Genomic DNA, 27,092 nt, shown 5'->3' on the forward strand with positions numbered 1-27,092 from the left:
ATGCGACCCCTTCCTCCTTGATGAAGTCACTGCTTCTTTTTACACGTACATTCATTTGTTGGACTCTGCCAAAACCCACAGCAAAAACAAGACAGCTTGTATCAATCATTAAAAAACACTAATGTTGACTTTGACTATGCATTCTTTGACTATGCATTATTATACAATTAAGACTGTTAGACACTGTTTACATGCAGTTTAGTATTTATAATGGAACAAAAGCAGGATGCCAACATTTTTCAAGAAACTAGAATGGTTGACAAAGAAATTCTATTCCCTTTCCAAATCCTAAAACCTGCACACTTAACACCGACATCTGCAGTGGCATCGTGTTCAGCCTCTGTATGGACAATCATGTTTTAGGTTTAGGCCCTCCCTCTATCCTCCCACATTTAAACTCACCCACGACTGTCTGCTTTACACAACACTTTGCACTTGCAAGATTTGTTGACAATACTTTTAGGTTCTTGTGAGATAGATTTTTAAATCTGCACATCACCAAAGGTGAGTACATTAATATTATATTGTTACGCTGTGACACCACAAATGTATCACCCAGCATAGAACTAAATGTTATTTTTTTTTAGTCATCATGATGTATGCATATGTTTATGAAATCTTAATTTGACACAATGCTATCATTTTCAGGCTGTTGGCAGAATGAAAGTCTGCATAGCTTTTGTCTTGAGTGTGGCGGCCCTGAATAGATGGGCGTTTGCTGCAGGTAAGATGCATGCTTCTCAGTCAAGGTCAATGCAAAAGAGCAAGACTGTTACTTGTTAGTGCCGATTAATTAATAACTGAGGTTTTCAGGTGGCAATACTGGCACACTAATATAATTCAAACTGAAGAGTGGATAGACCGATTTTATTTTTTTAGTTTTTTTTTCTTGACTGTAGACTGTCCACATAGTGTGCAACAGCACTGCATCAAAAGCTTTTCGTCGTATTTTAGCAGTGAGTGCGGTGAAGTTCATGGCTGGTGAAGCAGTTAGTCTTTGGAAGTCTGTTCATTTATTTTCATTTTTTATTAACAGAAAATAATTTGTACTCTAAGCTTTCATTTCAAGCTTTCATTGAGAAGGCTCTGCAGCATCCACTATAGAACAACCAGGTTTAGAGACAGCTACTTCCCCCTGGCCACATAAGCCCTTCTACCTGCCCACACGCACAACCAAAACTTTAAATTATTGTTATTTATTCTAAATTATTTGTACAAATTACTTTTTACGCTGTACATTGTTGTTCATATTTGATGTAATCTATTTATTCTCCACGTTATTATTTATTATTACACGGGAGCCAGGCAACGACATTGTGTTGGCAATTTCACTGCTGTGTTATTGTGCAATGACAATAAAGAAAGTCTATGTCTATGTCGATATGAAGTAAACCCAACCTATCTTTTCTTCTGATGCTTTGTTGGAAAAGAAAAGTCAGATCAGTATTTACAGTATTTTATAAATTAATTAATTCATGCAGCTTTACAGTATTTATGTTACAAAAATGTTTTAAAAAATGTAAAAAAAAAAACAAAAAAAAACACACGTTCCCTCTTGACAAGCATCTTCTATCTCATGTACGCCTCTTACCCCTAAAGGACGAGGCAAGTACTACAGTGCCTTCGTGTATAACATTTCTGTGTATTTTATTGTCCTGTTAGCAAGGATAATGTCACACCTTACACTAAAGACATGACGTGGGCTGTGGAAAGTCATAGTGTATAATACATCTTTCTGCAACATGACATTATTGACGATATACTGGCAGGCACCATGATCCAACTCAGACAGTCGGTCAAAAAAAAGGTCATTACAACCACATATTGTTAAAAATAATAGCTCCAAACTCTATGGTTATTTTTAAAAAGGCAGGGTTGTTTACATTGTTCTGCTATTGGATACATTTCAGTTCGGCTTCATGTCCTTGTGAAAAGTCTATATCCACAGCGATCAGCATATACTGTATGTCCAACTCTCCACATCACAAACATCAGACTGTGGATGACCTTTTGGAAATAGGTCACGCTCCCCAACAGTTTTTGTAAATCCGATTTACCCCCAGCAGACCCCGCTAGGCAGCAGGAGTCCTATCAAAGCACAATCCAATCGAGCTGCATCCTATTTCTCACCAGTGGAGGGGCTCATGTCGTGCTGGGGTCTAGAAAGCACTGCGATAAATCAATTAGCCCACACTCTGCAGGCAGGCAGGCGGTGAACTGACAGGCATCTCCGCTGATCATAGCCCCTACAATCCTCTCTGGGGGGATGCTGACAAGGGGTGTCATGAGCCTCGTATGACCCAGCCGGACTGGCTTTTGTTGTTGCATGAAATTATGAGGAACTTGCACCCCCAGCACCTCCTGATCCCCACTACCCTTCTCTGGCCGACCTTGGCAGGGCATGTTAGGTCTTTGAAACATGCTGGGAGAGCCATTGGTCACACTTTGGATAGACAGAAAACAAGTTTGGTGCCATGAGTATTAGGGCAGGAATTCCCCTGTCCTTGCACTTCATGACACAGTGAAAAGAGGGGGGTGAAATGGCTCCCACACCACTACTGTACATCTGTGTAATACTTGCTTTTATAGTCAGTATAGTTACTCCAGACCCCATTCACTGTGCAATATCTGATCAACCTCCATCTGCAATATTAAGGGCTCTAAATGCAATATACAGTAAACCTCGGATATATCGGATTCAATTGTTCCCAATGGTTTTGTCCGATATAAGCGAAATCCGTTATATGCGTATACCAGAAAATGTCCGTTTTACGCATATATCGGATTTATATCCGGTATATGCGTATATGCGTAAATGCGTTTATCCGTTATAAAAAGGCACTTCCTTGACTATGTTTCCAATGTACCTGGACGCGCAGGCAACGCTGCAAACGCTGCAAATGACGTCGTATAGCGGCCTGTCACGATTCGGCGAATCGGAGCGCCACGATGCGGCCATCCGATATATGCGAGGGAAATTTAATGGAAATGCATTGGAACGGGACTGGAGATTTTGTCCGAAATAGGCGAAATCCATTATAAAAAATCCGATATATGCAATGAATTTTTATTGGAAATGCATTACAGAAAAATCGGTTCTTTTTTATCTGTCTGTTGTGAGCGAATTTCCGATATATCCGAGTCAGATATATCCGAGGTTTACTGTACTAAGTTCTATGTGAAGTATTTCCATAATGCCTCATATTAACTCTCTAACAAGATCTCAGTGTATAGACTGGTCATATATCTCATCTCGTTTCATATTATCTACATACTGTATTGTATATAACTCTGGGAAAAACTGTTGATTTTGTTAATACTTGGGTTGTTTATATTGTTTATTTTTCTATATAGTGTATTTTGTACTGCTTAACTGACCCTGTACTCTTGCTGCTGTGCAATACAAATTTCCCCACTGAGGGACGAATAAAGGCATATCTTAATATCTTAATCTTAAATGCATCCTTACGTAGGATCCCTTTGCTTTGATTCCCACATAGCCTGGATGTTGTAAGTTGCACTTACAACACAACACTTCCATTGTGCTCCAGTGCTGCTCAGCTTATTTACTGCTGTTGTGGAACAAAAGCAAAGAGGACACCAAGCACCAATAGCATTCTTCAGGATTTCTATAGCTTGTAGGCATCCAACCAAAGTATCTTTGAACACACCCAGTGACTTAATGTAATGCTGTTTTCCCCCATTACAGGCCCAAAAGAGTTATCCATCACTACTATAATGGTATTCTGTTTTTTACTACAGTATTATAACACTTCTCTAAGAGTATTTTGTTGTCAAGTTATCTGTGTTTCACAGCAAGACCCGTACACAATGACCAAAGGCTCTGAAGGGGAGCTGGAAGGCTACTGTATTGACTTAATCTCTGAGCTCAGCGAGAAACTTGGCTTCAGTTACAAACTGCAGCTGGTGAAGGACGGCCGCTATGGATCCATGGACTCCAGCGGGAACTGGAATGGAATGATCGGTGAAGTCATCAGAGGGGTATGTTCCCTGGGAACGGAAGTATTGGTCCTACTTTGTGGCTAAGAACACTTCAGAATATGAATTTCTACATTAGGATGCCGACCTGGCTGTGGCCCCACTGACACTCACCGCCATCCGAGAGCAGTATGTGGACATGACGACCCCCTTCATGCAAACGGGGATAGGTTTCATTCTCCACAAAGATGTGGCAGGTGATGAGAACGTTTTCAGCCTCCTGGCACCATTCTCCACTGAGATGTGGGTGGGCATCGCTATTGCGTTCCTGCTAACTGGTCTCTGCATGTTCCTGATGGGCAGGTATGTTCAAAATAAAAGTACAATATTTGTACATATATAACATTATTGCGGGGCGACACAGCGGTCTAGTGGTTAGCGCGCAGACCTCACAGCTAGGAGACCAGGGTTCAATTCCACCCTCGGGCATCTGTGTGGAGTTTGCATGTTCTCCCTGTGCATGCGTGGGTTTTCTCCGGGTACTCCGGTTTCCTCCCACATTCCAAAAACATGCTAGGTTAATTGGCGATAGGTATGAATGTGAGTGTGAATGGTTATTTGTCTATATGTGCCATGTGATTGGCTGGCGACCAGTCCAGGGTGTACCCCGCCTCTCGCCCGAAGACAGCTGGGATAGGCTCCAGCACCCCCCGCGACCCTCGTGTGGAAAAACCGGTAGAAAATGAATGAATGAATGAATGACATTATTGCTTGATGTCTTTGGCAACAGATACCTTGGCTTCTTTTAACTTATTTGACAGTATTTTCCTTTACTTGCAAGCTTTTTTGGCGATGTTACCATTGCATTTTTTCTCTTCCTGTGTGAAGCCCGGTCACCACGCTATTGTTAATACACCAGGACTGTTCCAAATCATCAATCTTCCACATCGTTTCCGATATAATGCGATCCTTCAGTTTGCGTCCTCAAGGCATCCACTTTCTCTTCCAGCCCATCAATGTCCATACGGCTCCCTAAGGAGTAAAAATTTCAGCTGCTCGTATCCGTGGTCTCGTTGTTTCAGTCACAACGTAAAGCTCATGACCATGGGTGAGGGTGGAAACATACACCGGCCGCTAATTGACAGCCTCAGGCTCAGCTCTGGTCCGGGTACAGCCACCTCATTAATGGGAGGCTGCCCTGATCCACTTGCCGATCCCAGGCTCTGGGCCTTCATGAGTGACGGCACTCATGAACACCGAGATACTTGAAATCTGTATTCACCCATATTCAACTCTTGTTCTTCTGTTCTCACATACTTTATTTTTTTTTTTTTAGATGTGATGATGCCATATATTTCTTAGCAACATTGCAGATAATGTTTATGTGACTGGGGCCAAAAGTCCTAATCCTGAAGGCTCTGGGCAGATTACATTTATATGGCAACACATACTTGTAGAAGTACAAAGCTGGAAGGCACATAATACAAAATACACTACTGAAAGCACTGAAAAATGTTGGATATAATTTTAGGGTTTTCTCATATCAACAGTAAAAGTATGTAATATGAGTAATATTAGTATGTAAATAAAAGTATGTATGATTAATGTGGGGCTGCACAGTGGACTCGTGGTTTGCACGGAGGCATCACAGCTAGGAGACCCGAGTCCAATTCGGTTTGAGGGTCGAGGGGGTATGTTGGAACCTTCCCAGCTGATTTGGGGCGTGAGGCGGGGTACAGCCTGGACTTGTCTGAACTGTGGACTGAATGATGGGATATAACACTTAATACTTCATACTTAAACTTAATGCATGTCCAAATACAATTAAACCATTACTATTACCCATTACGGCTTCACGGTGAAACAGTGGTTAGTGCGTAGGCCTCACAACTAGGAGACCCGTGTTCAATTCCACCATCGGCCATCTCTGTGTGGAGTTTGCATGTTCTCCCTGTGCATGCGTGGGTTTTCTCCGGGTACTCCGGTTTCCTCCCACATTCCAAAAACATGCTAGGTTAATTGGCGACTCCAAATTGTCCATAGGTATGAATGGGAGTGTGAATGGTTGTTTGTCTATATGTGCCCTGTGATTGGCTGGCGACCAGTCCAGGGTGTACCCCGCCTCTCGCCCCAGGGCAGCTGGGATAGGCTCCAGTAGAAAATAAATGAATAAATGATTTATGTGGATATCCAATCAATATCGGTATTGGATGAAATTCAAGACTGCAATATGGATATCGTATCAGAACACCCCTTTATAAATGGTTGTTCACTTGTATCGCGCTTTTCCAACAGGAGAGTTGTTGGACTTAATTCCACTGTATAACAAATATTCCTTGTCATACCCCATCACTGTCAATAACATGTCAGATGTTTTTTTATGTATCGCAACACTTGTACTGTCCTGTACTAAACCCGACTAAAATGTTTACATTTTTGTTTGTCTGCCTTCACAGGATCAGTCCGGGTGAATGGGCCAAGCCCGACACAGAAGAGCACAGATTTACTTTACTGCACAGCTACTGGTACATTACGGGAGCTCTCACCCTGCAAGGTAACCCAGCAACCAGCTAGACCGAAACACATAAACCGCCACACCCTGCTACAAGAAGTCTATTCCTTTTTCTGTCTGATCGTTCTGAACATTCCTGTTCTGTGCAGCTTTAATGCAAATTGGTAGCACGTACTGAAAGCAGTGCATTGCAAGCTACAAAATGAAGATAATACAGAATTGGATAATGCAACTGTTGGACCTGGGACTATTAACTACATAGGGGTGACTACTAATTATGCGTGCATTGGTTTCAATAGGCAGGATTCCAGCAATTTCAACTGAATGTTTCATGAAGAAGTGTCGGTAAAAAGTGCAACTTTCCTCCATCCTCAAGTAGAATTCCTGCTCTGAGTGGTTTCTCAATTTTCAGTCATCAAACTGCTTTCCTCTGCAGCCTGTCTAATAGTGTCAGTGCTGTGGTGCCTGTTATACTTCCAGATATGAGAAGCATATTCCATAAGTAATCGTATGGATCCCTTGTAGATGGTGATTAGTGCTCGGAGAAGGAGGTTTTTAGTACATCCCAGGATGTATAATCAGGATGTAGTTTTCTTAGCAAGTCCTTTGATGCAAGGAATACTTGTTAGTATGCTGGTAGCGAGGACCCCAAGTAATGCTTTGCTTGGGGATCATGTTAAATTTTTTTTTTTTTTTTTTTTTTTGCTGAAGACTACTTGTAAATATGTGCCCGAGTTTAGGGTTTTTGATGGTAATTTGAAGCGTTGGATCATCTGCAAAACAGGTGGAGGTCATTCATTGTTATACATCAGGAATAATAACGGACCGAGTATGGTCCCTTGGGGCACACCGGAAGATACAGGTAATGCTGACGAAGTAAATCCTGCCAGAACAACACGCTGTAGTCTAAAGAAAGATGAAACCCAGCCATGTAGGTCTCCTTGAATACCAAATGAAGTCCGACATTATTATTATTTATATATTCATTTAGGCGTGTCTGGATATGTTTGACTTGTACTAGCATACTGTACTGTATGTCCTGAATGCAAATCCAAAACCAGGAACTTATTTAAAATTAAAAAAAAGAAAAAATCCCCAGAAAAATGAAGAATCAACAATTACAATAAAGATGAATGTTACCTTGTACTCTAATAGAGGTATTACTGCATTATAATCATAATTGGGCTATGCTGGGTGGTAGTGACCTACTTGGTGAATACATGCTGTTTGTCTCAGGTGCTGGTCCTCACCCTAAAGCTGTTTCTGGAAAAGTGGTGAGCGCCATCTGGTGGGTATTTGTTGTAGTACTGCTCGCCTGCTACTTTGCCAACTTCCACTCCATGATGCACTTCAACAAGAAACACATCTCCATCATGAACTTTGAGGACCTCGCCAAACAGGATGTTATTGAATATGGAACAGTGGACGGTGGCTCCACCACGCTTTTCTTTAAGGTGTGTTCAAAAGCAGTATGGTATCTTCATCATGTTCTACATCGAAATAAAAATGTGATGATGCCCTCCTTCTTTATTGTCCTAGAATTCCAACAATGCTGTCTACAGACGCATCTACCAGCACATGGAGCGTAAGAAGAGCTATGTAGTAAACATGGAGGAAGGCGTTCGCCGCGCCCAGGAGGGAAACTTTGCCTTCATCGGTGAGGCCGTGTCCTTGGATCTCGCTGTGGCTCGCTACTGTACACTGACCCGCTCACAGGAAGTAGTCGCCATGAGAGCCTATAGCATTGCTGCACGTCAGGGTGAGTCTGGCTGGCTTCCTTTTGTGAGCAGTCCTTACAAGGCAAGACTGGAAAGTTCTTTCTTCTCCAGGTTCCCCTATGGTTAGAAACCTCAGCATGGCCATTCTTCAGCTCAGCGAATCTGGCGAGCTGACTTATCTGCGGGACAAGTGGTGGGCCAGCAGTTGCGTGGGAGCCGATGGCGCCCCCGACTCAGAAACCCTCCATCCTCATGACCTGCGGGGTCTCTTCCTCCTCCTTGGCCTTGGCCTGGGTGTTGGCCTCCTTCTTGCTCTGCTGGAACTCCTCGCCAAGGCTCGCAGTCAAGCAATTGAAGAAAAGGTATGAATGGAAGCAAGCTCAGATGTAAATAACCTGTTACAGTGTCAAACTGTCTTCCATCATAAAACCTTTAGTAAGTATATGTTAGCAATAAGTCACAAATGAGATAACTAAAATAAGTACCCCACCTTGGATGCCAGAGATGGTTACATAGCAGTTGCCTTCATGTGTTATATTCTTATGCTGTAATTACTACTACTACTAGACAAAGTCACTGTTAAAAGTGTAAAAAGAAGTCAACTGCTCCATATTAGATATTTTAATAATTAAAAACATTAGTAATTATATTTGTTGCCTTGCACTGACAGGACAGAGATGTGCTCTGTGTCTAGTTCTATGGTCATCATTACACTTTTCCTATACAGAAATCCCTCGTTAATTATGGTTAATTGGTTGCAGACCCCACCGTGATAAGTACATTTCCTTACTTTTAATGATGATGATGATGATGTAGCCCTTTATTCTTGTCACTTATACAGGAGTACAAGCGAAATTGTGCAATCATCCGTCCATACATATACAACATACTATGCAGTGAGACAAGTGGTGACAGGACGGGATAATTGGGCGATGAAGGGGGAGAAGAAGGTGGACAACACTAGGAGAGGGGAGGGGGAAAAAAATTTATAATTAATAATTGTCGTAGTTTTAAAAATTAGAGCATAGAAAACCTGTTTACAACCATTAATGTGTTTTTGTAACATTAGAGACTCCTTTGTACTCGTGTTACCCAATATAGTCAACATGAAATAAGACACTAAAGAGACTATAGCATTCTACTGTGAATGATACTACAGCAATATTGAATTGAGGTTTGTCAGATCAACCCACATCGATGTTCGGACTTGTCTCCACCCGTGAGCAGGAGCAGTTCTATTGACGCTCATTGCATTTTGGCTTAGGGGCAACTTCCAATAATCACCAATCATCGTTTCCGTTTCATAACAGACCCTGTCTTGACAATTTAACAAGTCCTTTCTCTGCTTTGTGTTGCAAAATGTTCCACTTTTCTGATTCTTCCTCTCTGCTACAGAAATCCTGCTGCTCGGTGTTGACATCAGAGCTGAATCAGCGCTTTGGCAGTGGAGGAGAGGTCACAGAGCAAGACGCCACAGACAAAAGCAAAGCCTAATTCTTCCACTTTCGTATATACTATATATAAAAAACAACAACATTGTGTCGGTACATTCAAACACTCACTTGTAGTGTTCCCATAGTAACAGTTTGGAGTTGAGTGGCCATGAAACACATCAACAGGTTATCAAAATAGAGTTTAATACTGCAAATGTTAATCAGTACTTACAAGGGTTGTCCATTAGAATTAGTCGTTATGTACTAACAGTTTATATTGCTTGTGTCATCCAAATAAATGTACCAAGGTTCCACATTGTTTTACTTCAATGTGCATGTAGCTGGGGAGGTTTTAATTCCATATTAAATCAATCATGACATGAAAGACAAACAAGACATTTTTGGTAGAAAAGTATGAAATTAACTTTCAAAGTGGACCCCAAAAATCCTAGTGGCACTGGAAAGCTTTGCAGTGAGTATCTTAATTATACAATCTTTTGTTGTCACTTAATGGGCTTTCAGACACATTTGGAAGAAAGCAAAATGTCATTGAAGATTCTGGACTACAGTAGGTCTAATTTTGGCAGCTGGAATCTCTGACTGCATTCATTTGGAAAGAAAGGTATCCTCTTTGTTCTTGTTTGTTAGTTTTTTTCTGCTTCTTTGAAGCATCATATCTTCCTATTCCATCCAAAAATCACTGCAGCACCATCACAAAGTCTTAATTTGTGTAAATAGCCTGTAAACCCCATTAAAAATAAATAAATGACCTGCTGTTTGTGCCTTTATAACTACTTTCAATAGTTGAGTGAGACAGAGCCCCATTGGACTTTGCAACCTACTCAACCCACGCTGTTATTGATGTACAGTATGTATGTATGTACCTATTCTGAGCTCACAATTGAGCTTCATGCAGATTATCTGTGCATGGAGGTCAGGTAGATGCATGGCCTGAATCCCTCGTTGGCTTTTCAAACAAGGAAAGACGCAATACCCTTCAATTCTCACATCTTCACCAGTGCAAGCATCTGCAAAAATTACACCATCATCTGCAAAGTCAAGAGTGGTAACTGTCTCTTCGCTGATGGTTCCACCCACTTCAGTCAAATACCATACAACAACCCAACACCAATGCATACATACGTAGGTACTTCTCTGGTGGATCCCGCTAACTAAATGTTCATTTTTCATGTTCTTTCCTCACTCTGGTGTCTCTCCTTGCAAGGTGACATGTGTGATCTGATTCTACTACGTATAAAAAATAGTGTATTTGACAGTTTGCCACTTGGTAAACATGTATTGTAGTGACTGCGTTAGAGCATGGGTATCAAACTCATGTTTATTGAGGGCCACATCACAGTTATGACTGTTATGGCAAACTCAAACTTGGGCCTCAAGCACCATCTATAGGGCCGCAAAAAAAAACTTTGTGTTTTGCTCCAGTGGGCCGCAAGGGCCGTGGGACTGTGTAGTAGGTTATCAACTGAAGACACCATAGGTAGGCCAGCCGTTATGCTACTGTATGTTATCCACGAGACGCTCAGTTACAGTGCAGCTTCCGACCACATGATGGCGGTAATGTGTCAGTCAGTTGTTTAAACAAGCTCACAGAAGATCAGAAGAAGACATTCAACTACAACTAGCAATGGAGAAGTTTTTAAAATGAAAAAAATGAAGACAAAAGTGGTGCCATTCACCCCCCCCCCCAAAAAAAACCTCGATTTTTACGTAAGTACAATCCTGACTTCAAGTACGGCTTTTTAAGCGCTTTAAAAGTAAAATGTAAATCTTTTTTTTTTTATTAAAAAGCCTGACTTAAGCCTTCACATGTTTTTCTTGCTTGATTTGTTCCATGAATTATTAGCAAAAGTTAAGATAGATTTAATACAAGTTGAAACCAAACCAAATGAAACCAAATTAATGAAAACATATACAGTGTTAATATTTAATGGGCACCGGGCCACAAAAACCGGGCCTCCACGTCAAAAGGTTAAGAACCCTTGGATTAGGGTACACTTGAAAAATCAGCAGATTTTAACATTATGCAATTCATGCTTACTCACTACAAAACAGTAATCCGCCTTGTTTGTGCTCGTTCTGTGCATGCATTTTATACACGTCCTCTCATTCGGTACTTTTCCTGTTGTTGTTTGGCAGTTTCACCACTTGGGTACGCTGTTGGAATTGTTTTGGCAATAGGTGCAACCGTTCATAGTGTATTGAAGTCTTGCAGGAAAGCATGGCACACTGTGTAAAGTTTAATCAACACTCCCTAACTTTTAAATCATATACTTTTATATATAAACATATATTACCACTGTGGTACACAGTCAGAAGCTAAAGAACAAATATGAATCAACAATGTATTTTGGTTGGTGAACAATTTGTAATGATTAACACTATTTGACTTATTACTAGGCTTCATGCGAGAGGCGTCGCCAGACAATCACAGGTATTAAAACATTGATATCACAATCTTACTCCACCATATTTTGCTGTAACTTCATTTTGAATGTGTTCACATTTCTGGCACTTTGCAACATTTTTTTGCAATTGTATTATTTATTTATTTTTTTAAAGGCACAGACTCATCCAACAGAGAAATATGCAGTGCTCTTGAACACCTCACCACACTAGGCGCTGTGTTTATTAGAAGAAGAAAAGAGACAAGGAGGTACAAGTTATTCATTGTTCTGTGTGTGTTCTATGTACACAAACCACACACATAATAAGGATGATTAAAGGATTGCTTGCCCATAATCTGTTTATAGTGTCCCAAATCTAAAAGAAAAAACACTATCCGGTCTTCACAGATGCTGAGTCGCTAATGCATGGATGCTTTGGACTGTTTTGGCCGTACAACAAAAGCGACTGTGTACGAAAAACCCATACATCGTAATCCTTTTTGACAAAAACCCAATACAAGAAAATTGAAAGTGGAAAGTCTGTTAGATTACTGCAGTACAATACAAAAGAGATACAGCACTGTACTTTGCACAGTGAGATTTGAGTCTTTTTGTATATCCTTATATGTATATATATCTATAAAAGCATTCCTTAGCATTCCTCCATTCATCTCCAACACTCTTGTGACAATAACCAGTATGTTCATGAGTGTAAATGTCCTCTGGCTGTGTGAAACGACCTGCGAGTGAACCTGCTAATCAGCTACAGGACTCATTGATTTAGTGTCAGCAGGAGCAGCTGACAGGATGAGTCTGAGGAGACAGGAATAGAACAGGATAGGTTTCAACCATGAGAGAGAGAGAGAGTCTGTATGTGAGAGGTAGAGTAGAAAAAGACAAGTATTGATTTGGTGGCAGGCAGCTCCTGACAGCTGTGCTAAGATAGCACACACTCCCTCTGCCACAGTCTGCAGCTCAGCCGACAGGGAAGTGCCTAAGAAGATTAAGCTGTAAATCCCACAGATTTCCTGCCGCCCCCTCGGTGCCTCAAACTCCCGCCATCCCCACCCCCCCCACCAGCCAGCATGTGATCCCGTTTCTCACAATTATAACCTGGATCACCACCCAATGGAGCACAGACCTCTGCCAAGGCCACAAAATTTCTAAACATGTCTGTCTATTAAGATGGGTTGGGCAGCACTGTAGTACTATTCCACTCCAGTCCTGTAGGTGGCAGCAATGCATAATACAAAGATGGTGCCCGATGTTGCCAGATCATTGATAATTATGTTTATGCAGTCATTTCAGTAACTTCTGTACAATCAATAATACCTCAAATCCCATTGTATGCACTAATTTGAACTTTTCAATACATTGGTATTAACTTTTTATTCATCATAGCGCCATCTATTGCATATGGTGTGTCACTGGTTCACTTGGCCCCAATGCACGCTGACCATAATGCCAGGAAGTGAAAATATATATCAAGATTCAAGTGCCTGATATGCAGTCAGTAATGCACCATCCACTATCCCGATGAGGGTGTAGGGCTGGTCCAGACTATCCCGATGAGGGTGTAGGGCTGGTCCAGACTATCCCGATGAGGGTGTAGGGCTGGTCCAGTGTTCCGGGACTGGGATGAAAACCACATTGGACCTCATATCGTCGAGGTTCTAACGGCCGTACCCTCCTCCTCAGGAATAGACCTTGCCATGGAGGCTGAGAACTGATCTCCCTATAGTTGGAACACACCTCTCGAAAAGGGGGACCACCACCCCGGTCTACCAATCCAGACTACTGTACCCGACTTCCAACAGAGATATATCAGCCAGTCCCTCAACATCCAGAGCCTTGAGGGATTCAGGGCAAAACTTGTCCACCCCCGGAGCTTTGCCACTGGGGAGCATTTTGACTACACCCGATATGGAACTGTCCGCGTACATATCCGGACTGCTTCCTGTATGGAACGATTGAGACGGGCCTCAAAGTATTCCTTCCACCTTCCCACTATATCCTCAGACAAGGTCAGCAGGCCCCCATCCCCACTGTAAATGGTATGGACTGTAAATAATTTTCTAAAACCGAATCCTACAAAAACCGAGGCGTATAAAAAAATCGTAGGTATGACTGTATTGATGCAATAAATAGAATGGTATGCTTGGTTGTGATTCCTCATTTCACTGCCTCTACTGCATTGCCACGCCTGTCAATGAGCTGAGAATTAGAAATTCTAACAGGCATGTCACCACTTTGAACTATGGGCTTGAGGAGCTTTGAGTCTGCAGCTCCCTTGGTTGCTGCAGCCCAAGTCTGCACATTGATCTTTCTGACTTTGACACTCCTTTTTACTCTGTCATTCCTACTCTTGCCGGTGGCATGCGGTTTTACTCCGTCTTATTTTCTTCTGGCCTCCACACTCTGTTTGAGGGGTTGCAGTTGGACGAGATGGATATGTGTCAATCACACACACCCAGCATAGATGGGTCATGTGCTTTTAGTTTTCAAGTATCGAACTCTCCAGGCACTCTACTGTACACTCCATACAGTACGTGTGAGTAATAATGCTGAGTCGAAACAGGCTAAAAGTGGAATTGTCACTGACCTTGTAGTGGCTGTGTCTGGAGGTTTTGGGGCAGCACAAAACGTAGAGGCGGAACAAAATCATGGCCAGCATTGATACGTTGCGCACATCCATCAATTCATGAGATGTTCTCCGTCTTGATACAGCGCCAACCTCACAAGAAAGATACACCACCAAAGTAAACGAACAACAGTTCCCATGATGGTTAGAGTGCTGAAAGAGTGCATTTCCACAATAGAAGCTAATATTATGTTTTGCACTGTTTACATCTGACAATTCTTAAATAGGTTTGATCAAGTGTAGAATTAAAACAGCTTCTGCTCAGACTGCTTAATACCGCGGTAGTGGAGACCTCCCGTATGAGATCTCGCCAGAGCTAATGAATGATGCTGGGAACACTGAGTTTAAATAGAATTGCAAGGTTTATAGTGTGTCCTTTTTAAATCTCTCATGTGACAATGTGGACACCTGGGGGCTGATAATCATGGCTGAATTGTAGGCTACTGCTGTCATCCCTGAGTGTTCATCTTGTCTCTTTCCTGCTCTTACAATAATTGTGCGGAGCAGAGACTGCATGCATAACATGGCAAATCACCCAAATCAGCTATCTTTAGCCTTAGATGGATGGATGCCTTCTCAACCATCCAGGCTCCTGAGGAGTGAAGGCACTATTTTTTTATTTCATTAGGAAATGGAGTAGCGGGTAGGCATGGTGTCCCAAACGAGACACAGGTTTTCCTCCTTGTTATTTTTTTTTTTTTTTTGCAAAACAGGGCACTTTATTGTCTTGATATACGAGTTCACATTTGAACTGGCGAAGACACCACACCGCAAACCCTCCTAGGCCATGTTATAGTGACATCCATAAATCTGTATTTATAGTCACACCCAGCTTGCACATTCAAGGAATATTTACTCTCCCAGTTCAGACAATGCACCAAAGTGACAGATGGTTGCTTTATCTCGATGGGAATCATCATTGGCTCTCTAACACCACAGCCTGAAACGCAGATACTAGTTTGTGGTCCCTGGTACAGTAAAAAAAGGTGTTTTATGTGAAGTATGTCCAAAGTGCACAGAGATTTGACACAGTCAACAGTGATTTGCCCTTGTGACTGAGATAATACAGCATGCACACAACCTTTTAAAGTACTCCAACTGGGGGTCTAATGTTGGTAGGTTCACCATTTGAGGGCACCAACATAGACTTTTGATCTGTGAACGTTTTCCTTCCATTCGTTCTGTCGCACCAATTGCTTGTTCTCCTGCTTTTATACATCATGGGTGCAGTGACTTCAAGACTTGACTTGGGTCTTTCTATGTAGAGTTTGCATGTTTTCCGTATGCTTGTGTTGGTTTTGTCATTGAAGATTGTCAACTGTGTGAATAGCTTTCAAAATTGGGACTGGTGATCCATCTTTCGCTCTAAAGTCGCTATGAAAGGCTGAGTTCCCTTAAGAAATGAAACATAAGTCAATATGTTCAACTGATCTGCTCAATTGGAACTTGAGATTGTGTCTTTGCATTTTAGGCTTCAGTACATCAGTAAACCTTGAACTTGAACCTTGTCGCATGGCGACTGGAAGATGTTGAGAGATGCCAGTTCCCCAGTAATGTGCGATCAAGGGAGGCTGGTTGAGGCAGACACAGTCATCATGAAATAAAATCAAGATTACATAAAAATAGTAATATTTGTCCACTCATTTTGGTTGAAAATGTAGAATTTTTTTTTTTTCATTGTCCTGGGGTAGATAATATTATTCATCAAAATGCCCTTACATTCTTAATAGATTTGCTTTACCAGGGAAAAGCTACATCTTCTCTGTTATTATTATTGGCTTTATTTCATGTTTGTTGTTATGCAAATTTGGAGCAGCCAGACAAGAGCAGGAGGGGATGGAAAAGAAGAAAAACAAAAAAAGGGCGACAATAAAAAGAGACAACAACAACAACAACAATTGCAATTTCAATAACAGAACAACAAAAACAAACAGGACTACAACAAGACAGCAAACGATGATGATTATGGTTATAAAAGACCTTAATGGAAAGGACAAAGTATTATCCACAGCCACCGTGATACTACTGAAATGAAACAGAAACATATTAGTGTAAATGTGAATCTAAAGGAGTGAGAATGAACCCCAATCCACATCACAGCAGTCCTCTTTTCAAAACTTTGTGATTCAACTTTGTGTGGGCATGATCTCAACGTTTCTTGTAAAATTTTTTGGGGAAAAAAATAACAATTGAAAATCAAAGATGTCAAGTCCAAGAGTGACGGTGTACTTATTTTCACTCTTTTGGCCTCTCTTCTGTTAATACACATGTCCTGGGAGGCCTCTTGCTCTTTTTGTTCATCATACCAACCAACAGACAGCCAGAGAATAAGAACGATGAGGCGGCACCATTTGTTGTTGCCCCTTTTGTAAGGGAGGCAACAGTGAGAGTGGGATCGTGCTGACACCAAAGGCACCCCATGGCGATGACCTTGGGACTCCCCCAGACCCCCTGCCTCACTAACTGAAGTCTGCAGATGTGCCTGCCTGCATGATAATGGCCTTCTCAGGAGGAAACCCCAACAGTGTCCGTTTATAAATCACACAGAGGACGCAGAGCTGACTGAGTCTTCAGCATTAAGATCAGCCGCCGACTTGAAAAAAACGGCAGAAAATCGAACCGTCAGAAAAGTGGTATTTTTTTCCTTCTTTAGGTCCAGCCGGGATGAATGTTTGGTGGGGTTTGTCCACCTCCCGGACTGGAAAGGTGTCATTAAAATAGCTAAAAAAAAAAAAAAAGTAGAAAAAACGACAGCCGCGGACTTGAAAGGATATTCTAATTATATTTAAAAAAATCATTCATTCATTTTCTACAGCATTTTCCTCAGGGGGGTCGCGGGGGATGCTGGAGCCTATCCCAGCGGTCTTCGGGTGAGAGGCGGGGTACACCCTGGACTGGTCGCCAGCCAATCACAGGGCACATATAGACAAACAACCATTCACACTCACATTCATACCTATGGACAATTTGGAGTCGCCAATTAACCTAGCATGTTTTTAGCCGAGGGCCGAGAGATGGCCGAGGGTGGAATTGAACCCTGGTCTCGTAGCTGTGAGATCTGCGCGCTAACCACTCGTCCGCCGTACCGCCCTATTTAAAAAATTACTTTTTCCCACTTGAAGGAGACCCGAGTTCAATTCCACCCTCAGCCATCTCTGTGTGGAGTTTGCATGTTCTCCCGGTGCACGTGTGGGTCCGGGTACTCCGGTTTCCTCCCACATTCCAAAAACATGCTAGGTTAATTGTCCATAGGTATGAATGTGAGTGTGAATGGTTGTTTGTCTATATGTGCCCTGTGATTGGCTGGTGACCAGTCCAGTAGAGGAATGCAATTGCGAGTGACCTTGATGGTCACACAAAGGTGTGCAAACACTTTTACAGAGTTACAAAAAGACAGAATTCGAATTTCCCAGCTGGTGGGTGTGTTTAGCTTTTAGCAATTTAGCATAAACAGATCTCACTGCAGGCTGACTTGTTTTCCATTTAATTCTCACACAAAAATCAGATATTTCTGTTTACAATCTGTTGAAATCCTTTTTGCAGACTTGACAAGAAAGACAGACAATTCTAGAGTGCATTCTGATCCATGGGATGTGTTCAGAGCAGAATGGGGGCAGTAACAGGATTATATTTTAGGCGGCGACACAGCTGTCATGTCTGAAAAGCCAAGAGAAAACAGCAATACAGACAAACTGGCATGAGAAATGTTTTGTAAAGTGATATTGTCATTGCCTTTTTGTCACCAATAATCATGACGAATGCGTAGGAGCTCCAAGGTTGGCCGACAATCAAATCGGTGTCCACGCACTCCTGACATATACATTTTCTTAGTACTACTCAAAAATTCTGAAGCATTGAATCTGTGCTAGTGTGGGCAAACAGAACTGTACCAATCCAGTGATCTGTAAATCCGCAATGAACGCAATCAGGGTAAAGCGTGAATCCAATTGAAATACTTCTGTCATTTCCATATGCAAATCCTGAACTGGCGTCATGTATGACGATGTCTGGATGACAGCTCCGTGGATATCCTTGGCTATCTTCAGCAGGCAGGCAGAGACAGGTTGCTTCCATGCCAGCTGACACTATTCATCCCCACAAAGCAACGTGAAGATTTGCAATTGAGGTTTCTTCTCAGCACTTGCGGGTCGAAATTCCCAATCCACCGTCTTGATTATTTCCCCATCGTGGAGCGTTCACACCTTTTCTGATTTACAATCAATAGGCGTCATTCTTAAGTCCCTCTCGCATATCTTTTAAGAAGAAAGTGGCATTTAACAATGTGTTTAATCAATTTCCTCAAAGACACTCCCTTAAAATTCATACACATTGCATTTCTAATTCTACAGGTTTACAGAATTAAAAATCGAATTATATGTATGTTATAGTGACGTTGATGCACCAGTGTGTTTCTCCACACTCTTTATTGCTCTCTGGTTCTACCATATCTTACTTATTGTGTGGAAATATGGGGTAATAACTATAAAAGCAATCTTCACTCGCTATATGTACTGCAAAAAAGGTCAGTAAGGATAATTCATAATGCCGCCTACAGAGAACATACTAACTCCTTATTTCTAAAATCACAAATACTTAAACTTGCTAATATAGTTCATCTTCAAACAGCTAAAATAATGCATAAGGCTAAAAACAACCAATTACCTAAAAATGTCATCCAATACTTCTCTACAAGAGAGGAGAAATATGATCTCAGGGAAGAACTAAATTTGAAACACTTATATGCTAGGACTACGTCAAAAAGCCATAGCATTTCAGTATGTGGAATCAAACTATGGAATGGATTGAGTAAGGACCTCAAACAATGCACAACGATGAGCCAATTCAAGAAATAATACAAGCAGTTGATGTTTGCTAAATACAAGGATGAAGAGTCTTGAACCAGTCATGATGTGCTATATATATATATATATATATATATATCACTATATTGACACTTACTATGGTACCCATTATGTCATTGTATGGTCATATCATCTCGTACTTCGGTACGAGGTGCATTATTAAAAAAAAAAAAAAACAAACAAACCTTAAACTGTATTATGGAAAGCAGGAAGTGAACAAATGTAACAGTTACTGATTGTAAAAGTACCAGATGGAGGGGTAGGATTTAATTAGCTTTGCTTCTTCCTACCCGTTTTGGACATGTGGAACTGTGAACTGATTATGGGATGCACTCAATTGGAATCTGATTACCATTACATTTTTCTTAGTTCTGCTGTTAAGACCGTTTATTAAGAAAAGTAAATGTAGGGTAACAGAAACATCCTCAACTGTATTATTTGCACTTGTGTTAAAGGGGACCTATTATGCTTTTTCCACTTTTCTGACCTATAAATGTAGTTATAATGTTGTATTGTTGTGTTAAACGATGCCAACTTTTCAGATAATGAGGTTTGTGCATTTAGAAGTGAGCCATGAAAGAAGTCCAATATAACATTTGGATGTAGCCTGTCGACCACTGCAGAAAACTGTCACCACAATCATCAACATGGCTAATTTGGTGTAGTTTAATGTGTGTGTCTTCTGTCGTCAGGCCAGGGCAGAATCAGTCCTGGACAACGTCCAAGACATCACTTCCATCCTTAGTGTTCCACCTGTCTTATACAAAGCTCTTTCATTACTAATCAAGACCATTTTCTCTTTCTCCCTGCACCAAAACCACAATTCCAATCCCTTTTTTGTACAGTATAATAAGTACCAAGTCACACACTCATTAGCAGCCCTTGACGACTTGTATAGAATGATTGGTTCAAAGCTTTTTGTGTGGAAAAGACAGCTTTTTCTGGCTCTCCCTTGCCAGTTTGTGCTCTCAGTGCCCTGAAGGTTATAAGATTAACATACAACATCAGATGTGGGTATTCACAAGCATCCAGGAGGCTGTTCAGGTCCCAACTCATGCATATGTTGCACAAGAGCCATTAGCATGCATGACAGATACACCATCTGCTTGATAAAATGGGTCATGTCATGTCAAGTCATGTTATTTTACACTGTGCAGTGTTATGAAGGTATCAGTTTATTATACAGTGTGTAACTGACAGCGGCAATCACTGGGTGTGATGTCGCTCATGTAAGATACAAAGTTAACTCGGAGAAAACTCTGACTAAAATGTAGTCACGCATCTCTCTAAAGCATCGTTTAGACTTACATGTACTTTGTCCCCGCAGTGGTATGCAGTTTTTCATGTCAATGGCATCTCCATGAGTCGCAAACGAATGTGAAGTATGTGTAAATTTTATAGTGTTGAGTGCCAGTGTGCAAAAAAAATTTGGAAATGTTCAAAAATGTGGCAAACATAATTTCTGTGAACCAGTCGTGAGTATCAGAGTGTTTTTTTCCTGCAGACTCTTAGATATTCCTACTGAATTTCTGTTTATTACTGATCACTGTGCCCAGAGCATGAAAAGCTTCTAAAATATACTTTTATAGAGCTCAGTTGCAGTGTAGTAGAGAAAGAAGCAGCAGTGACAAGAAATTGAAGATCTGCAAGTTTTAGTCACATCCATGTTGACACCAAGAGATACGCTCCATACTGATCCATTTGGCAAGAGTATTTTCCTTTGGAGTGAAACATAATCACGTTTGAAAAGAATGCAAAATTTCCATTGATAATGTTGCGCATGTTTAAATCACTCTTTAAATCATCAAAGCAATCTTCACTCGCTAAATGTACTGCAAAAAAGGTCAGTAAGGATAATTCACAATGCCGCCTACAGAGAACATACTAACTCCTTTTTTCTAAAATCACAAATACTTAAAACTTGCTGATATAGTTAATTTCCAAACAGCTAAAATAATGCATAAGGCTAAAAATAACCAATTACCTACCTTACCTTGAAACACTTATATGCTAGGACTATGTTAAAAAGCCATAGCATTTCAGTATGTGGAATCAAACTATGGAATGGATTGAGTAAGGACCTCAAACAATGCACAACAATGAGCCAATTCAAGAAACAATACAAGCAGTTGATGTTTGCTAAATACAAGGATGAAGAGTCTTGAACCAGTCATGATGTGCTATATATATCACTATATTGACACTTACTATGGTACCCATTACGTCATTGTATGGTCATATTGCATTATTTAAAAAAATAAATAAAAAAATACTTAAACTGTATTATGGAAAGCAGGAAGTGAGCAAATGTAACAGTTACTGATTGTAAAAGTACCAGATGGAGGGGTAGGATTTAATAAGATTTGCTTCTTCCTACTCCTTTTGGACACGTAGAACTGTGAACTGATTATGGGATGCATTCAATTGTAATCTGATGCATGTTCAAATGAAATAAAAACATTACCATTACCATTACTCTCCATTTAAAGTGCAGTACAGATTTTCCATAATAAATCTGTAATGTTGTGCACATTTGAACAAAAAAGCATTCAAACTTGTGTGGATCTGTTGGGTCTCTTCAATACTCTAAAAACAGAATTAATTGAGCAGAACAGACAGGTGATATAGACTGTGTTTTTTTTTTTTTTTTTTTAAACGGAGGTGATTGTCCCTGTGTGGAAGAGTGCTGATTAATTAGCAGTGTCTGGGGGTGGACGGGTTGTCTCCCTGGCTGCAGCAGTCATTATTGCAGCAGATGTCACTGCTGCCAGAACCCAATTTGGGCAATTTACACTACTGTCAGTTCTGTGCATGTTCAAATGAGCCACCACATACAATATCGGACTTCGACTGTTCAGAACAATTACTAAACTCTGCAGTTAAAAGGAAAAAAAATATGATTTTATGTGTATTTCTGCATGCACATGGTGCACACAGTACAATGTTAGCATATGTCTTCCCTGGAAGGTTTAATTATAATACATAGAAGGGGTTTAGTTTACCCCCTGACTATGTCTGGTAAAAATGGTATACTATTACTACTCGTGTGCCCTGTGATTGGCTGGCGACCAGTCCAGGGTGTACCCCGCCTCTTGCCTGAAGACAGCTGGGATAGGCTCCAGCACCCCCGCGACCCTCATGAGGAAAAGCGGTAGAAAATGAATGAATATTACTACTCGTACTAGTGTGATATGGCATGTTTTATTTGTATCAAATATGCTTAACAAGTTAACATTACAAGGTTACATTTGCACAATTCAACACGTCTGAAAAGGAGTAGGAAGAAGCAGAATTCCATCAATTCAAATCAGTACTTCCACAAACCGCCAAGCAGATGTCACATCAGTGCCCTTGACAAAACCCTCCCCTGTCCTCCTGCTCCATGACCTCCTTCCCTGCTGTCCTCCAGAGGACTCACCTTTCAGCATTAGAAGTTGGAGATGTCTGGATGGATGGTCAGCCAAAGCCAAATCCATCCAGGCATTCTGATAATCTGTCTCCCAACTACTCCCACCTCATCCTCTCCTGTTACTGCCACGATTCATACTTCCCTGAGGATTATCAATAATGTAACATGGAGCTCCTCAAGCGATACATGCACAAAGACACACACATATACACACAGTAGATCCACCTATACAGCCATACTGTATACGTATATGCACAGTGCTGACTTCTAACTGCAATCAGTACAAATACTGAGAAAGGATGAGAAAGAGGACCTCTCAGAGGAGAATCATGGACTTGTAGAGAAAACAGCACAACAATTTCTCAAGTGAAGTCTGAAGTGACACGAATATTTACAAACATCAACACACACACACACACACAGTGTACGGACCACACCTGGCTTGCCATCATTCCATAATAAATCCTATAACATTCATAAGTCTTCCTTTTCTCATAAACATCAAATTGCCTTTAGTTAAGTGGCTTTCAGGTTGTCATCCAGCCTTTGATGGTGAGAAGGATTAAAAGCTCTGGAGGACCATCATATACCTCCGTCACATTAGCATGTGCGGTGTCTAAATGGAGCTGTGTTTGCAAGAAGAGGTTGACTGGCTCCTCGCAGTTTGTGTGGGAGTCTGGAAGCTGATCAGTCAGCCCAAAGCTTGCAGGCGGACGAACCGCCACCTCCAGCTACCTGGACGCTGGAATGAGATTACGATGCACATGGAGGCAAGCCCTTTAGTCACGCACACTGACTCATACACAAGAGGCGAGAACAACTCGCCCTCTATTTTTCTTTTATTAATTATGGAATTCTGCTAAATGGTTATCTTAGCTTAACCGTAAACCTGCATACAAGGCACATAGGCTATCAAAAAGTTATTAGGAGCACCTAACAGATCTTCGGGCGTGGTAATTGATCCCATACAAGTGCAGTGAAGTGTTTTTTTTTTCCTTTTTATGAGTGTTTCAGATCATAAAAAAATGTAAATATTAGTCAATAACAACACAACTGAACACAAAATGCAGTTTCCATCCACTTTCTATGCCGCTTATCCTCACTAGGGTCACAGGTATGCTGGAGCCTATCCCAGCTGTTTTCGGTCGAGAGGCGGGGTACAACCTGGACTGGTCGCCAGCCAATCACAGGGCACATATAGACAAACAACCATTCATACCTATGGACAATTTGGAGTCGCTAAATAACACACATGGAGAACATGCCAACGTCACACATAGTGGAGACTCAAACCCAGGTCTTCCTGATTTCCTGAATGGGTGGCCTACATGTGAACCACTCGCCCACCGTGCAGCCCAAAATGTAGTTTTTGAATTAAACATTTTTTTAAACCTATCATACATATTGTAAGACCAGGGTTCAATTCCACCCTCGGCTATCTTTGTGTGGAGTTTGCATGTTCTCTCCGTGCATGCGTGGGTTTTCTCCGGGTACTCCGGTTTCCTCCCACATTCCAAAAACATGCTAGGTTAATTGGCGACTCCAAATTGTTCATAGGTACGAATGTGAGTGTGAATGGTTGTTTGTCTATATGTGCCCTGTGATTGGCTGGCGACCAGTCCAGGGTATGCCCCAGCTGGGATAGGCTCCAACACCCCCTGCGACCCTCATGAGGATAAGCGGTAGAAAATGAATGAATACATATTGTTCACATGTACTGTATATTATGTCCTGCTAATGAGTTTTCCTAATTGATTTAGTAGACAAGGAACTACAAAAACTAAAATTACTGGGACAAAGACAGATGACCAACATCATTAATAACTTTTATATGCTACTGTAAACGTCTGCTGGCAGGTTAATGATGATTTAACATCTGTATGCACCCCTCCTCCGCTATTCCTCATCTTCGTCTGAACTTGTCGTTAGCCCGCCTCAGACAATTAGTGTGCTGAGGATCAGAGACTGTTTAATATTTCATCTAGAAATCTATTAAAGAAATAAGGAGCGCAGCGCTGCTATCTCAAGCACCTCCTGTTGTGAATGTTAATAATGATGCAGTACTGATAGCAGTTACTGTTTTCTTAAAGAGTGCCGGTTATCCCCAAGGATGCAGAAAAATGCAAAGATTTCTCCATCAGACTAGAATTTCCCGGCTGCAGCCATGCTATTGGCTATATGATTTTTAAAAAGGAACATTAAAAATCACCTTTGTTTAAAAAAAACTTTTTGAAGAGGACATTGTACATCACTCATCATTCTCAGGATGTCGTCTTGAAGGAGACTTTTGATTATATAAAGATCCAAATGTCATCATCCACTTTTGTATTTCATATAATGAGCCACACCCCCCCACTTCCTTATCTCAACCAACCGATGCACGACTACAGACCTCCATCCAGGGATACCACCAAGAATTCTGGGCCTCTTGAGAGAAAAAAAAAATTACATAGGTCCCCCCCTCGGATAACAGTTGTCACAACGTCTCTATTTTTTGGGGCCCCTGTCAGTCAGACGCCTTGGAATTGTCCTGAATGACACCCCTCCCTCACATCCCCCACTCCTGCCCCCACATGCAGCGCTCCGTCTCACTTCCATGAAACGACAGCACTCACAGAAACTTACCAGGGAAGAAAAACTTGCTTGAAGTATTTATTTTTTTGTGTGTTATTACAATTGGCCAACCGGAGCATATAAAAGATTACTGACAATAATGTTATTGACCAAAACCTACGTCTGATAGGATAAGGATAGGATAGAGCACCTGCTGTTTTCTTCTATTTTTTTACTATTAACTAAAAAAAAGTCATACAAACTGACATTGAACAGAACATAATGTAAGGACTGTAAGAAGTGTACGGATGTGTAGGCAACGTTATTAAAGAAGTGATGGTGACATCCATCTTCGCACAAAGCCAAAGGGATAGCTTTTTGAACTGAAATACACTGATGCCAAACTTGGACAGACGACTTTAAAACACGCAGAGAGAGTGAGGGACGGATAAGTGCTGAAGCTTGACCCCCCCAGCTGTAACAGTCAGTAAGCCATACCCATATTGCCTGAATTCCAAATGACATTGAACATCTATGTCAGCTTTTTTAGAAACCCACAGGTAGCATGTATATTCTAACAGAAAACACACTCATAGAAATATGGATGACCATGAGTGAAAAAGCACGATATCTGCTTATCCCAATTGCTGTTAAACGCTGAGCCCCTTCACTGATCAGCTCCACACCCATTGCAGCATCCAGCCTTTAGCGACCGTCACCCGCCCACTTTTCCCAAGCATCGCAGCCATGTGAGAAACATTTTTAGTTTTCTTGATTGTTTTGAGAATCAAAATGCTTTACTTCAGTGACCCCACCAACTTTTCTTAGACAAAGTTGTGGAGTATACACTAGGTACTCATGGGAATGTCACACAACGTGTTATGATATGATCACAGGGAAGAACTACATTTGAAACACTTATATGCTAGGACTACGTTAAAAAGCCATAGCATTTCAGTATGTGGAATCAAACTATGGAATGGATTGAGTAAGGACCTCAAACAATGCACAACGATGAGCCAATTCAAGAAACAATACAAGCAGTTGATGTTTGCTAAATACAAGGATGAAGAGTCTTGAACCAGTCATAATGTGCTATATATATATATATATATATATATATATATATATATATATATATATATATATATATATATATATATATATATATATATATATATATATATATATATATATATCTCACTATGAATGCTTCTTCCTACTCCTTTTGGACATGTGGAACTGTGAACTGATTATGGGATGCACTCAATTGTAATCTGATGCATGTTCAAATGAAATAAAACCATTACCAACATGTCAAAAAAATCCAAACTATCACTTTAAGAATAAAGATCTTAACGTTTACCCGTACATTGTTAAGATGAGGTGATCAATCAATAATCTCTATTACCAAAGCAATAGTTATGATTTCTAAACACTCTTGTATTTAGGGTTTTTATTACTGTATTTTGTGTCCTCCATGTGTTCCGTTTACGGTATTAAATTAGACATGAGTTCTGATCTACACTACAATTTAACTTAACATTGGGGGTTAAACTGAATCTTACTACAGCATGCAGTTTAATTTATTTCCTTTGCTTATTTAGTAGCGCACTACAT

At 41.0% G+C, this 27,092-nt stretch overlaps 1 protein-coding gene across 1 annotated transcript; it reads left to right on the top strand.

Moving 5' to 3' along the window:
- The first annotated feature begins 401 nt into the window (after window positions 1–401).
- On the top strand, window positions 402–10,371 carry si:ch211-251b21.1 (uncharacterized protein LOC571720 homolog). The gene is made up of 10 exons (XM_058050512.1): window positions 402–504; window positions 649–724; window positions 3,710–3,741; window positions 3,817–4,002; window positions 4,079–4,302; window positions 6,396–6,493; window positions 7,688–7,905; window positions 7,991–8,210; window positions 8,281–8,531; window positions 9,565–10,371. Exons 2-10 carry the CDS (start codon window positions 661–663, stop codon window positions 9,661–9,663), a joined length of 1,392 nt encoding a protein of 463 aa, XP_057906495.1. The 5' UTR covers window positions 402–504; window positions 649–660; the 3' UTR covers window positions 9,664–10,371.
- Window positions 10,372–27,092: the final 16,721 nt, after the last annotated feature.

This window comes from Doryrhamphus excisus, chromosome 16 (genome assembly GCF_030265055.1).
Source record: "Doryrhamphus excisus isolate RoL2022-K1 chromosome 16, RoL_Dexc_1.0, whole genome shotgun sequence".
Taxonomy (NCBI): domain Eukaryota; kingdom Metazoa; phylum Chordata; class Actinopteri; order Syngnathiformes; family Syngnathidae; genus Doryrhamphus; species Doryrhamphus excisus.

What these genes read in the sequence shown, in the direction of transcription:
- si:ch211-251b21.1 (XM_058050512.1), top strand. Translation starts at nt 661, where the DNA reads ATGAAAGTCTGCATAGCTTTTGTCTTGAGTGTGGCGGCCCTGAATAGA. An exon ending in TATCCATCACTACTATAATG is followed by an intron (nt 3,742 to 3,816) that starts GTATTCTGTTTT and finishes TGTGTTTCACAG; the next exon opens with CAAGACCCGTACACAATGAC. An exon ending in TGCATGTTCCTGATGGGCAG is followed by an intron (nt 4,303 to 6,395) that starts GTATGTTCAAAA and finishes CTGCCTTCACAG; the next exon opens with GATCAGTCCGGGTGAATGGG.